Genomic DNA, 13,983 nt, shown 5'->3' with positions numbered 1-13,983 from the left:
GCATTTCTTTGCTCTCCTCACCTGGGATTCACCCCTAAGCACCAATTCCAAAGTGGCCCACTGAATATAACTCCCAAAGATGACAATGACTATTTAATCTAATGAAGGGATCTGGCCTCCACTACTGGTGCACACACAGGAGTTATAAAATAAATTCAGTCCCAAAGCAGTAAATTTGATGGCCATGTCCAAAAGCTAGAAGGGGATTTTGCTGCAGACTCCAACAGGCTGGATACATCATCATCAGCTTGGAAAAACAAGCCCACATTCTCATAAGGAAACAAAAACTAACCTTAAGTAATGGGAACATTTTCCTTCTGATGTACTGCATCCTTCTGGGCTCCTGCTTGTCTACCAGGCAGGAACGCTGGTGCCTTCAAGGCACAACCAGCACAGAATCATCCCTGGGACCTACAAGCAGGAACCTCAGGAAGCACCACCAGAACCATTCCCAGCTGGCATTCTGCAGGCAGCCACCTTCTCCCAAAAGCTAAGAAAGCTTAATGTGACAGAAACAGCCACGCTGTGCCAGCCCATCTCAGGGCCAGAGGGCAAATCCTGCCCCCACCAAGCTCCCAAGAGATGTGGCCACTGAGGATGAGTTCCTGGCAAGTGAGATGAGAAAAGGGCTCTATCCTTGATCAAAGGTTGGACTTTGAGATGGAACCACAAAAGTGGAAAAGTGTCCCTGCCCATGGCAAGGGGCTGGAATGATATGATCTTTAAGGTCCCTTCCAGCCCAAACCATTCTGAGATTTCCTGAAGGGCTCTGGTATCATCCCAGAGTGAGCTGCATCACATTTGGGGCTGGAGCCTTTCCCGGCGTCAGTGGCACGATGCATTTACGTCAGCGTGTGACAGCGGGCCCGGAGTGACAAGGACTAAGGTAAGATTAAGCATTCAGGAGCAAAGTGTGTCCTTCACTCAAACAAGGGCGCCGAAGCCTTATCGCGCTGCCTTTCGGCACAGCCACGTGCCCAGGCACAGCCTCGACCTCCAGCTCCGGCCCTGGCTCCGATGCACATGACTTGGCAAGGCGCTGCTGCAGCTTTTCCCAAGGAAATCGTTCCTTCCCCAGCCCAGCCGTAACAAACGCCGGGAAATAAAGCCCCGAGACAACCTCCCGCCGCATCCCTGACGTGTCGGCGTGACAGACTCCGTCTGGTGACTTCACACCCCAACGTGAACGCCTTCCCTGAATTTGTGAGTCTTCCACGAGGGAGGAACTGATGGATTTCTGCAGCCGGCAGTGCTCGGAGAGTCGTCGGTGCACGCTGCTCCAAATTATTTCCATTTCTAATTAATATTCATAAATGAGCCACAATACTGCGCCTTCCATCAGCCGTCACACACCACCCACGCTAGATGAAAGGACAACTACACGAGATAAGCAGTTTATTGGATCAAAAGTCCCCTTTAGATGAGGAGACAGCTACTGCAACAGCCTCCAACTGATAGCATCCCATCACATGGAGGGAGTATCAGCAAATCTCCCTCTTTAAACCGAGATTCTGCACACGGAATGCACAACGCAATTATTATGTTAATTTAGCTGCATTTTGCTGCCTGCTTGAGGCTTGAGCTGGAGGGAGGAACTTGGGTTTGAAGAGCTACCACTGAAAATGGCCACTTCAGAAAACTCAACTGACACCCAATTATACCATCAGCTTTCCAGTTTAATCCCCTGTTGTCCCTGTTGTCAGCACCACTGCCCCACCTGGATGGTTTTGGACAAGGACTCTGCCCTTCAGCTTCTGCCTCTACCATCTCCATCTTGCTCCAGCAGGATCCTGAAGGAGGATCCCTGTCCTCTTCCCCAAACTTAGTTTAGGTGGCAGAAAACAAGGATCTCATCTGCTTGCACAGAACATGGCCAGGGAATAACAGCTGCTATTGTCCACTACCCTGCACAGACAGGAAATTAATCAAAAAGACACCTGACATTCACAAGATGACAAAAACCACTGAGAGTGTAACATCACATTCCCCCCTCCCCACTGATGGGAAACAAGTGTTTCCCAGCTTTAAACTGAAAGACAGCAGAGTTAGAGTGGATATTGGGGAAAAAAAAGTCTTCCCTGTGAGGGTGGGGAGGCCCTGGCACAGGTTGCCCAGAGAAGCTGTGGCAGCCCCTGGATCCCTGGAAGTGTCCAAGGGCAGGCTGGATGGGGCTTGGAGCAGCCTGGGATAGAGGAAGGTGCCCTTGCCCATGGAAAGGGGTTAGAACTGGATGATCCTTCGTCCCTTTGAACTCAAACCATCCCAGAATTCCATTATTAAAAGGAGCAGAGGAAGGTGCATTGCCCACTGCTCTCCAGAGCTGTTCTGCTCCTCATCCATGAGGGACCCAAACAGTCTGCCCAAGAAAAAGCATATTTACACCCATTGCCAGAGAGGGAAAGTATAAATATTTCCAAAGCTTTATGAAGGCTGGTACTTACAGTCATGCTTTGAAAGGGAAAGAATAAAGCAAAATATTCAATTAGAAAAAATTACTATAATTGCAGGTTCTATTTTATCCCTCCATTAAAGCAATAAAGTGCCTCAAAATATTGCTGAGCTGGGATACAGAGCTTAGTGCTACTTAACATATTAATATACATCCAGGGGGGTTAATTTAATTTAGATCTGCATGAGGGTCTTCTCTCCTCCCTGGCCCCTATGGTCTCCCCCTACACTTCCAGCTGGATATCCATGCATGCTTCTCCCCCATTCCAAGGGATGGACACGCAGTGCTGAGTCTGGACATGAATTCTGATGTGTGCCACACACCTTGGGAGCCAGAGGACATCAAGCACATCCATGCACAGCTCCACACACACAGATACCCAGCTTAAACCATGTTTGCCTGCCCCTCACAGCTCTGATGTCTGAGTATTTGATTTTCTGTTGGATGAAAACGTCCAATTCCTGCTCCCTGAACATCAAACAAAATCCTCTTGGAAATGTAAAATCATCCCATTTTGCTCTAATAGCACATAAATCCCATGGGAAGGGATTTGCTATTGAAAGTCACTGAGCAAGGAACTGCTGAGGCTGAAGAAGGGGCTCTTCCTCCCAGCCTTGGCTCTCTCCATGCTTTCTCCACACTACTGTGCCATGAGCTGCAGTTTTCCGAATATAACCTCACTCTTCCCTGCGACAGAAGATAAGTGAATCTTATTTTAGGGAGCCCTTCATCCTTTTAATTAAACAAATTAATATCACTTCTCCGTATCTCATAGCCTCCATTATCTTTTGTGAACTCCTACAATTCTGTTGTAAAGATATATTGAAAAAGTGCTAATTGAGATAATCTCTGGAATTCAAGAGTTGCTGTATTTTTAGCCATGTTTTAAAACTATTTTCCCTTTGTTTCTGGAATGCCTCCCATCCTTCCTCCCATGCCAGACTGTTTACATTATTTAAATGCCTTCTGCTTATACCACTCTTTACAATTTTTACTTCAACAACATCGGCCTCCGTTGCTCTTTTTTCCCTCGCTTAGACATAACTGGGATGAATTCCAATCCCAAACTCAAAACCACTCCTGGTGCTTTACTGCTGTCTTCTGTGTTTGGTAGATCAGGCAACGTATTCCTGCCATCCTGTCATCCAGGGCTGCCTGTGTGAGGGATCCAAGCATGAGGAGTTGAACAGATCTTTTTTCACAAGAGAAAAGGGGAGAATTGTGATTTTCCCAGAGACTGGAACTCTTTAAACTCACAGGGATACTGGACATGTCCCTTCTTTAGGAGATGATCCTGATGATACTGAAAGGATGGGGGAGCTCATCTCTCCTGGATTTTTCTGGAGAGTTGTGATGTCTGTCACAGAATCAAAACACGATCCTGCTCTGTGCCCTACAGAAAACCCCACAGAACCCCATGATCTGAGGGAGGTTCTGGCAGCTGGACATGATCCTCCCTCACTCAGGTTTGGGTTCTTCCCACAGGTTTAATTAGTGAAGTGATAAAGACAGCTCCAGCTGCCAGAGCCTTTCGCATCATGGCTCCTGAGGAGTTTTTAGTAAGAGTTCTGCCAAAATGGTGGGGGTTTTATGGGAAACTTCTTCCACATCAAGCAGACCTGTGAAGGCAGAAAAGGTGACATAGCTCAGCAGCCGACAGGAGTTTTCCAGCATGAGCTGAGACCTCTGCAGTGTCCATTTAGACCCATTCACAACAGGATTGATTTTCCTAGTGCCCATTCACTGACCATCTACAGGGCACTGAGGCAACATTTAGGAGAGATTCTCTCTTAGTCCTATTTCCCATGGGGTTCCGGGACACCTATTCCCTCAGTCCATCATGTACAAAGGGGGTGCATAAAAGAGAGGGAGAGTGACTTTTTACATGGACAGATAGTGATTGGACAAGTGGGAATGGTTTTAAACCAGAAGAGAGATTTAGGTTACACATGGGGAAGAAATTCTTTCCTGTGAGGGTGGTGAGGCCCTGGCACAGGGTGCCCAGAGAAGTTGAGGCTACCCCTGGATCCCTGGAAGTGTCCAAAGCCAGGCTGGACAGGGCTTGGAGCAACCTGGGACAGTGGAAGGTGTCCCTCCCCATGGCAGGGGGTTGGAATGAGATGAGTTTTAAGGTCCCTTCCAACCCAAACCATTCCATGACATGATTCTGTTCCATGATAACACAGGGATATTTACCTGCAGCCAAATCCTGCTGCAGGTAAACCAAATCAGAACGGAGCAGAGGAAGAGGAGGTCATGATAAAGGCTCTGGGCTTGAACACAGAAGGTTTCAACAAAGCTGCCAATTCTGCAAAAGATCTTCTGTGCAGCTGAAGTCACTTAAGGACAGACTGTGAATATTTCAGAGGTGAACCTGAGCTCTCATAGATTTCCAAAAAAAGGAGGTGTGAGGTGCAGCACAGTCTTCAGGTCCCATTATAGTTTTGGGGACACATTTGAAATGGCCTTTTGCTCCATTTTTTTGTCTCTTGGCCAAAATTTGATTTTGTTCCTGGTTCAAGATATGGAAGAAAGGAATAAAACATCCATTTATACTGAAATAACAGAAATCCACCCGTAAAATTTGTTCCACAGTAACTCCTTAGACTCCTTTCCAGCACTGTAAATGTGGTTCCTCTGCTACAGCATTTCCATATAACCAAACACAGGCTGCAACTGGAGTACAGGGTGGTAGAAAATGGAAATTGAAAACCCAACTGGAGAGAGTGACAATATAAAAATAAAAATCCATCCATGGAGAGATGCAATGGGCTGCTCCTGGGACAAACTAAATGCTCAGTCCCACAATCCAGAAGATTTTGGGAGCATCCTTGACACTACAGCCCAAAGGATATGGGATGCGCCTGATGTTCTGCCCTGCAAAGATCAAGCAATTCTGCTCCACAGGGTTAAAAATACAAGGTGTTCCTCCCTCCATCAGACTGCTGCTAGGCTGGAGGATTTTCTAAAGATCCTCCTCCCCTGGAAAGCTCTTTCCCCATTTTCTTGGGATCCTGTTTGGAATAGCATCTCAGTGCCCCAAAGCATCACAGTAGACTTGGCCATCATTCTGAATCCCAGCGCATCAGAAGAAGGTGGGTCAATGAAGTGACAATATTTGGCACATGTTCTTTGCTTACGCCTTTAATTACAATTTAATTTTCTCTCTAGCAAAACCTTACTCTGACTCACAATTCCTCCTTCCTAAAAGCTTCCAGGTGTTAAAACACTGCCTTGTACTACTGCTGATTTTCACTACAGTCAGGTGCTAAAAATCAAGTCAGGATTCAAGGGAAATAAAGCAAAATGAGTACAGAGTGAAGTTGTGTGAGGGATCCAGACTTCTCCACAGGCTCACCTTCGTTCCCTAAGGAAAATTACATGTTTGACGTCCCATTTCTGCTCCTTGCAGTCTCAAGGCAGAGCAGGCAGCTCTCCTCCAAAGAGATACTTTATCACCATCAGCTCTTCCTCCATCCTTTTCATTAAAAGAAATGCTCCCTGAATAACCTACATTTGTTCGGAGAGGAGAACCACTGCAAGGAATAAAGCTGGCTCAGTGCAGCTGAAAGCAAAATGGAAGTGTCTGGAAAGGTGGAAAATACAGAGCCTGGAATTTTAACGCACAAAAAATCATGAGCCATCTTTCCTCCTTCCCTTGGCACCCTGCCTCCCCTCCACCAGGAAAGCCACTGTCAGGCTGCCACTGGCATTGGAGATAAAACCATAGGGAGAGTGGGAAAAAAACAAACAGCTGTTTTTTTTCCTGGAGTTCAGCTTGAACAGCTGAAAAGGGATGTTGTGGTCAAGGATCACATGGATGGCAGAATTTAGGAAAGCAGCCTGCAACCTAATTTCAAAGCAGTTGGGTTCCCTTCCAGTTTTTGGACTCCTGGAGATGCTGTACCCAAAATAACTTGCAATGGTGTCTTCACCTTGAAAGCCATGGAAATTTTTTGCTGGTTCCAGTAAGAACTAAGTCAGGTCACCCAAGAAGTTCTGCTTCCCTTTCCTACTCCCCAAAAACCAGGGCAGGGGGGGTGATGAGCTGCTGTCACTGCCCAGCCACAGGGCACCATGTAGCTCTTCCTCAACAGCTTCCAAGAGCAAACCAAACTCCAGTTTCTCCTCTAAATCCCACTCCCCACCTCCCCAAGCCATGCTGTCTCTACAGAAACACTGGGTCAAATGGAAAGGGGAGTTCCCAGCAGGTCAGGGCAGGTTATTACTTCTCCCAAGGAAAGATCTGGAGAAATCTCTGCCCTCCCAAGGCTGGCCCAGCAGATCCGCTCCAACGTCTGTGGTTGGACCCCCTCTAGTGGGAACCACTCAACAAGACACAAAGCATCACCACCACCCACCACCCATGGAGACCCCACTCAAGGGATAAAGCCCTCTTCCCATCGTTACTATTATTATTATTATTATTATTATTATTATTATTGTTATTATTATTATCATCATCATCATTATTATTACTATTATCATTACTATTATTATTACTATTATATAGTAATATATACTCTTGCAACTCTCTTGCAACCTACATGCTCTGTAGATGTTGTTGGACCTCTACACCCCCAGCCCAGCACTTCCTTATGAAGATCCTGCAGAAATGGGGGTGGAATGGGTAAGTTTTTTGCAAAGGAGAACAACCTCGCTGGAAAAAAATATAAAAAGTTATACCCCAGACCTGATTTTGTAGGGAGAACATATTTATCATCTATCCCAGAATGTCTTCCCTCTGCCAACTTGTCAAAAGCTGACAAAACTCCATACTATAAAAGCAAGCTGTTAAAACTTGGCTAAAAGGAAAAACTCAGCTGCCAGACAAGCTAACCAGAAAAAGCTGAAAGAAATATTCCAACGTGCCAGGGAAGGCAGTAAATTTACAGAAAAGCTCTACAGAGCTGAACATTCCAAACCAAGACAAGGAGGCAGCATTAGGTCAGCAGCTTCTGGTTCATCTGCTGTTTGACAAGCAGATGGCTCCCACTTTGAGGGATTTGGGCAGAGAACTTCAGAGTTGTAGCTGCCTGTATTTCTAAACTACCCGAAATAATGTGTCTCTAACTCACAAAGTTCATCCCAGACAAAGTATTTTAGGAGAGCCTGAACCCACTCAACACAAAGTCATTAAATGCCACATATTCCATTTCAGCCCATTGATTCATCCTTCCACCTGTGAAGACGAACAGCTCACAGATTTGGTCTTTCCACTAATAAAAAAGATGCCAACTCTCCGCCTAAATTAGGGATTTCTCACCATGTACATACACAAGACAAATTTTAATGTCACAACACTGACAAGGGTTGTTGTGGTTTGCTGGGGTTTCTTGTACAGAATGTTTTTCTCCTAGATCTGCATTCAAATCTGTTTTAATAACAAACCACATAAACAGAGCAAATTCATGTCCCAAAACTCACCATCACTGATAGTTTAACAGAGATTTCCAGCTGGTCAGCATTCATTTTAGCTCAGCTCCACATCCCGTTAATCCAATGGAATCCAATAATGTTTGCTTTAATAGCACGGCGCAACGCAAGGGATCGGACTTTCCACTCTAAAGCCCCTACTCCAGGGCAGCATCCATGACCCAGTAACCCACTTCCAGCAGAGGTTAAGGAAAGGTACATCAGACAGGGAAGTTCACTCCTGTCATTCATATAACCTGTGCAACTACTCGAGATACCAAAACTTCTACTTCTTCTGAATTTACACGGCTGAGCAACTCCAGCAAAAGCAACAGCCCTGTCTTCATCATGTTTCCAGCAAAACCACAGCATCCCTCCTCAAGGAACAGCCCTTGGCAGCTTGCACTGCAGCACCTCTATAATGAGCATAATGTGCCCCAACTGGCATCCTTCACTTTTTGGATAGTCTGGATGAATTGTCCAAGTCCTCAAGACAATCTAAGAATTGAGAGGAAAGGTGAATAGTGTAGGTTTATGAAGGTAAAAACCCCAGGAGCTGAGCTTTATTGGTGGGAATGGCATTGCAGATCAGAGTACTGGCATCCGTTTGAGAACAGACTACTTCCAGCAAGAATTCAAAAAATATATATTTATAAACAAACGTATGTTTTTACTATTTTTCCAACAGCCACTATAGACAGACAGTATTAACACATCCTTCAGATCCCAGCTGAACTAAAAAAAAAACCAGAAAAACCCCAGGAATATCACAAAGCCCCCCCTCAGCACTCGCACTGCCCCCTCAGCCCTCCTGCCTAGTCACGATCCACCCTCTGAATACAACACAAACAGACAAAGCCCCCATCCAGACTGCTCCAAAACAAGCTCCTTCTCCCACAATCCTGACAAAATGAAGAGACAGCCTTGCTAAAATAAGGTCCCGATGTATATTTATATTTCTGCCATAAAATGCTATTTATTCACAATCTTATAGGCGAGCCTTCCCAGTATTTACGAGAAGAAGCTACCACAGGAATTGTGTCATCCCTGAAAATCCAAACACAGATTTACCTAACGTATTCAGGATGAGAATTCCTGTACTACTCCAACCTGCCCCCCTCCAATTCTCCACGATTTCTCTCCCAGCTGCTGAGCAACACCCACGACATCCCCTACGTAAGGTACGATCCCGATTACGCTCCATGCAGCGGCAGCGCGGATCTGTGATCCCTCAGGAAACCGGGCTCGGAGCATTACGCACTGAACTTACGCTGTCCTAGCTTTTCCTCCTCCATCCCCACGTCTAAACTTCTCCCCAGCACGCAGCGATTGCGCCACAGGCAAAGGCGGCCAAACCAGTGTGTTCCAGTATTAGTCCCATCACCGCATCTGAGATTAATTTTAATGGCGTTGGCAATAGCTGTAGTGGGAATGCAAAAAGACACCCTTGTGGAGGCTGCTCCACAGATCCCAGGAAGTTAATTCTGGCTCTGGTCAGATATTGGGAGTTGGCTCCACGCTGTCCAGCGTGCCTTAAAGAGTGGGAGCTGGGTGCTGGTGGGATTAGAGATCAACAGGAGAGAAAGCTCCCTGATTTCACCTAACGTTATCCGGGCTGCAGCACCCCTTGTCAGTTCCCTTTGGCATTCCCAGCCCTGCACGATCTCAGAAGCAAATGTTTTCCTCTGCATTAGCAGAGCAGGGAAAAGTCTGGGCAACTTGAGCTTTGTTTCTTCCTATTACTCAAAAAATCAGCCCCCCACATGCACCCCCTCTGTCCCTGTCTGCATCCCTTCAGCATTCCTCTCCCCACATGCTCACTCGAGCGTGCCATGGCATGGGGTGTTTGTGCACAGCTAAAACACAATCATTTCTTCTGCCTGACTCCAAGAAAGGAAAAATCCAACTTGCCAGAGGAGCATCTGCATTGAGAACTGCTTTTGCTGATGGGATCAGCACTTGGGAGTTTCAGGGAAAGAAGCAGAAAGGGTCGCGGACCAATTCATTATCCTCGCACGCACCACCCGCAGACATCCCCCTCCCGCCACCCCCCAGCCCAAATCCCGCCTGTAAAAAACCCATAAAAATAGAATAAACCCCCAAGCAGAAGTTGAGAACAAATGTGCTTTGAACGTTGCACAAATGACATTGAAGATGCAGAAGTATGTATTTGCTGTTGCACTGCATGATTGCTTGGGCTTATTTCGTACGTACACATCTCATGCACCCTTCCCACGCAGATCCCCTCCCCTCCACCCCCGCGGCTTCTTCAAAAAAAATTGGGAAAATAAAAATCTTTGATCCCTAAGGATTATTTTAAAACGCCAAACGCCAAGTGACCCCCATCTAGAGCCTCTTCCCTACAGCCTGACCCATCCATGGGGTGGAGAGGGTGCAGCCACCACCCCGTGACACAACCCAGAGGTGTTCCTATGCCCCTATCCCAAATCTCACACCCCTTCCACGTTACCAACCCACGCCCCAGCTCAGAGGATGCTGGGCCAAGCCGGGTTTTTACAGCTGTCCTTACACCACCTCTTTCTGAGAGCCCGACATCTCTGTGGCAGTGTTTGCATCCACAGGCTTTCATCCTGGAGAATCCCTCCCTGCCTCCTCCCACCTCTCTTTTTGGGAAGGATAACGTAATTTCCAGCTCGCACTGGAAGATGATTTTTAATTCCTGCCGAGCCCGAGGTCGCTTCCCAGACCCGTCCTCCGGCCGGCATCTCCTCCACCCCAGGACCTCTCCCTCCGGCAGGGAACAGTCCCTTATCCCTGACCTTCAGGCTCACACCAGCAGCCCCACCGCCGCCGTCCCCACCGAGGAGCTTTCTCCTTTCTCCAAAGCCACAGCCGAGGCATCACGATGCGTTTTTCCACTCCCAGCACCCGCTCCTTCGGTTCAGGGGGAGTCGGCGAGCCAGCAGCTCCCGCTCCACTAGCTGGGGAAAGGCTCTGGGGGGATAGATGAGACCCTCACCCCTCATCCCTCCGGGATCTGTGCCAGGAGGACATCAACCCTCTGGAACCAGCACGTCCCAGTGCTTGGCAGCCACGGGTCCATCTCCCCGCAGACCCTCTCTGGAGCAGCCCCTGCATTCCATCGGGTCTTTTCCTGGCTACCCCTTGGCCCCAGGAGGAGGGTGGTGGGGTGAGTACCCCCAGGGCCACAGGACCTCCCTCTGCAGTGCTGCCACTGCCAGGGTCACCCCCAGCTTGTCCTGAAGGGAAGAGCAGCTCTCAAGCCCCCCTTCCCCATCCTGCCCCATGTCTATGAAGCACCATTTCATTCCCACGGAGCTAGAATCCCTTCCATCCCACACCATGGGGGGCACAGAACTGTGTCCCCTCCAAGATGTGAAGTGACAGTAGTCCTATTCCCCTCTCCACAGCCCCACATGCTCATTTGGGGGGGCATCTTTTCTCCTTTGGGGCTCTTCTCAGTGAAGAAGAGGTCACCCCAAATCTCCACCTGGGGAGTACCATCTCATGTCCTGCTTGTGCCAACCAACCCCACTCCTCCCACCTCAGCCCCACAAACACATTTTGGGGGAACTTCTTTTCCCCTCAGATGTCCTCTCAGCACAACGGGGACCTTGACACCCCTTCCACCGTGGGGAGCACTGGCAAGGGTCCACCTCAGACCATAAGGTGACAATGACCCCCATGTCCCCCACCTCAGCCCCCCAGGCTCATTTTGTGGGAATCGCTCCTCCCTTTGGGTCTCTTCTCATTCAAAGTTGGAGTAACCCCCAAATCTCCCCTCCATCTCCACGTGGGGAGCACCGCACTGACCATCACCACACTGAGCCACGTCCATCTCAGACCACAAGCTGACAACAACTCCCATCTGCCCCACCTCAGCCAGGGACAGTGACCCATGTCCACCTCAAATCATGAGGTGACAATGACCCCCATTGGTCCCATCTCAGCCAGGGGACAGTGATCCACCTCAAGCCATCAGATGACACTGCCCCACATCTGCCTCAAACCATCAGGTAACAGCAATGGCCATCTGGTCCACCTCAGCTAGGGGACAGTGACTCACCTCAGCACACTGAGGTGATACTGACCCCCATCTGCCCCACCTTGTGCAGGGGACACTGACTCAGTTTAAACCAAGAGATGACACTGATCCACCTCAAACCAGGAGGTGGACACTGACCCACATCCACCTTGGACCACAAGGTGACACTGACCCACGTCCACCTTGGACCACGAGCTGAGAGCTCCCCACCTCATCCAGGGGACAAGTGACCCATTTTAAACAGGAGGGTGACACCGACCCATGCCCATCTTGGACCACGAGCTGACAGTCACCCACATCCGCATCAAACCAGGTGCTGACAACTACCTCGGCCAGCGCACACTGACCCACCTTGGACCACAGGGGACACTGACCCACGTCCACCTTGGACCGCGAGGTGACACTGTCCCCGTCCATCTCAAACCAGGAGGTGACACTGTCCCCGTCCACCTCCAGCCAGGATGTGCCAGTGCCCCGCATCCCCCTCGCACCGGGCGCTCGCAGCCCCCGCTCCCGCCCCTCCGCGGCCGCGGTCCCCGACCCAGCGCGCCGCCCGCCCCGCCGGGGGCACGGCGGACTCCCCGGCCGCCCCTTACCTCCAGACCTGCCCCATCTGCAGCAGGTGGATGACGGACTGCCAGACCCAGACGGAGATCCTGCAGAGGCGCTGCGCCCCGGGGGTGGCGGTGCCGCCGGCTCCTCCTACCCCGCCGGCGGGTCCCCCACGCCGGCCCGCGGTCCCCCCCATCATGGGCGGCCCGCGGCTGCTGAGCCCCTGCACGGCGCCCAGCCCGCCGCCCGTGTAGTCCTGCACGAACCAGCGGAAGCTCAGGATCTGCACCAGCACCGAGGGCAGCAGCACGAAGGCCAGGGTGAGGCCGCACCACACGTAGTCCCGCCGGCCGTAGTGGTGCAGCGCCAGCCACAGGTCCGTGCCCACATCCCCCAGCAGCACCAGCAGCGCCAGCACGATCCACAGGCAGTCCAGCCACGGCCGCTCGGCCGCCTCGCCGCCCTCCGGCGGCCCTTCGGCGGCGGCGGCGGGGGGGCGCGGGGCCAGCGGCTCGGCGGCGGCGGTGGCGGCGGCCCGCCCGAAGAGGTTCCGCAGGCAGGCGCCCCGGCAGCCCCAGTAGCAAGACGACGTGTTGCAGCAGTGGCAGATGTGCAAGGAGCTGCTTGCGCCCGGCTCCTCCGCCACCTCGGCCGCCGCTGCCCCGACGCCGCCGCCCGTGGCCGCCGCCGCCTCGTCCAGGTTGTGCAGCTGGGCGGAGCCGCCGCCCCCGCCGCCGCCGCCGCCGCCGCCGCCGCCATCCGACTTGGGCGCCATCTTGCTGGCGCCGCCGCCGCGTCCCCGGCCCGTTCGCCGGGCGCTCGCTCGCTCTGCCCCCCGGTGCCCGCTCCCCCCGCCCGCCGCTTCCGGGGGCGGCGCTTCCGCGGCGCGCGGGACGGGCCGGGGCCGCCTGGCGGCGACAGCGGCCGGCGGCGGGGGCGGGGCGGGGCCGGCGCGGACCGGGGGGAGCGGCGCCTTCCCCGCCCCGTGCCGCGGGTACGGACAGCGGCCGCGGCGGCGGGATGCTCCGTGCACCGTCCGACCCGGGCCGGGGAACTCGCAGGGATGAGGCCTGGAGAAGGGGAGGCTGAGGGGGGATCTCACCGCGATCTGCAACTTCCTCGTGAGGGGAGGAGGAGGAGCGGGCGCTGGGCTCTGCTCTGTGCTGAGCCGGGACAGCAGTGAGGGAACGGCCTGGAGTTGTGGCAGGGCAAGGTTAGGATGGATACTGGGAAAAGGTTCTAATCCCAGAGAGTGGCTGGGTGCTGGAACAGCTCCTCAGGGAATGGTCACAGCACCAAACCTGACAGAGCTCAAGGAGCAGTTGGACAACGCTCTCGGGCACAGCGTGGGATTGTTTGGGATTCTGCTGTGTAGGACCAGCAGCTGGACTGGATGATCCTTGTGGGTTCCTTCCAGCTCAGCTTATTCAGTGATTCTGTGGACAGCCTTTGCCCTCACAGGTCTCAAAATCCCCACAAGGAGGAATTTCTTCCTAAAATCCCATCTAGCCTTGCCCTCTTTCATCTCAAAACCATTCAC

The 13,983-nt window shown here is 51.3% G+C and overlaps 1 protein-coding gene across 2 annotated transcripts in view; it reads right to left on the bottom strand.

Annotated features, from left to right (window-relative positions):
- XKR6 (XK related 6) overlaps positions 1-13,218 on the bottom strand; it is a 166,241-nt gene extending 153,023 nt beyond the window's left edge. The window contains exon 1 of one of the 2 annotated variants that reach the window (XR_001331854.2): positions 12,488-12,625. Coding sequence is in view for 1 of the 2 variants with exons in the window: in XM_005528792.3 (XP_005528849.2) it covers positions 12,488-13,218 (731 nt within the window). In the remaining variant the exon portion in view is untranslated. Of the gene's footprint in view, positions 1-12,487 lie in introns of both variants that reach the window. The other variant, XM_005528792.3, reaches the window with a different exon arrangement.
- Between the last annotated feature and the right edge of the window lie 765 nt (positions 13,219-13,983).

Source organism: Pseudopodoces humilis, chromosome 3 (assembly GCF_049639895.1).
Source record: "Pseudopodoces humilis isolate 2021_Gansu_Grassland_sample_001 chromosome 3, ASM4963989v1, whole genome shotgun sequence".
Taxonomy (NCBI): domain Eukaryota; kingdom Metazoa; phylum Chordata; class Aves; order Passeriformes; family Paridae; genus Pseudopodoces; species Pseudopodoces humilis.
Note: the sequence above shows the minus strand (reverse complement) of the source record. Positions and strands in the feature narration are given on the sequence as shown.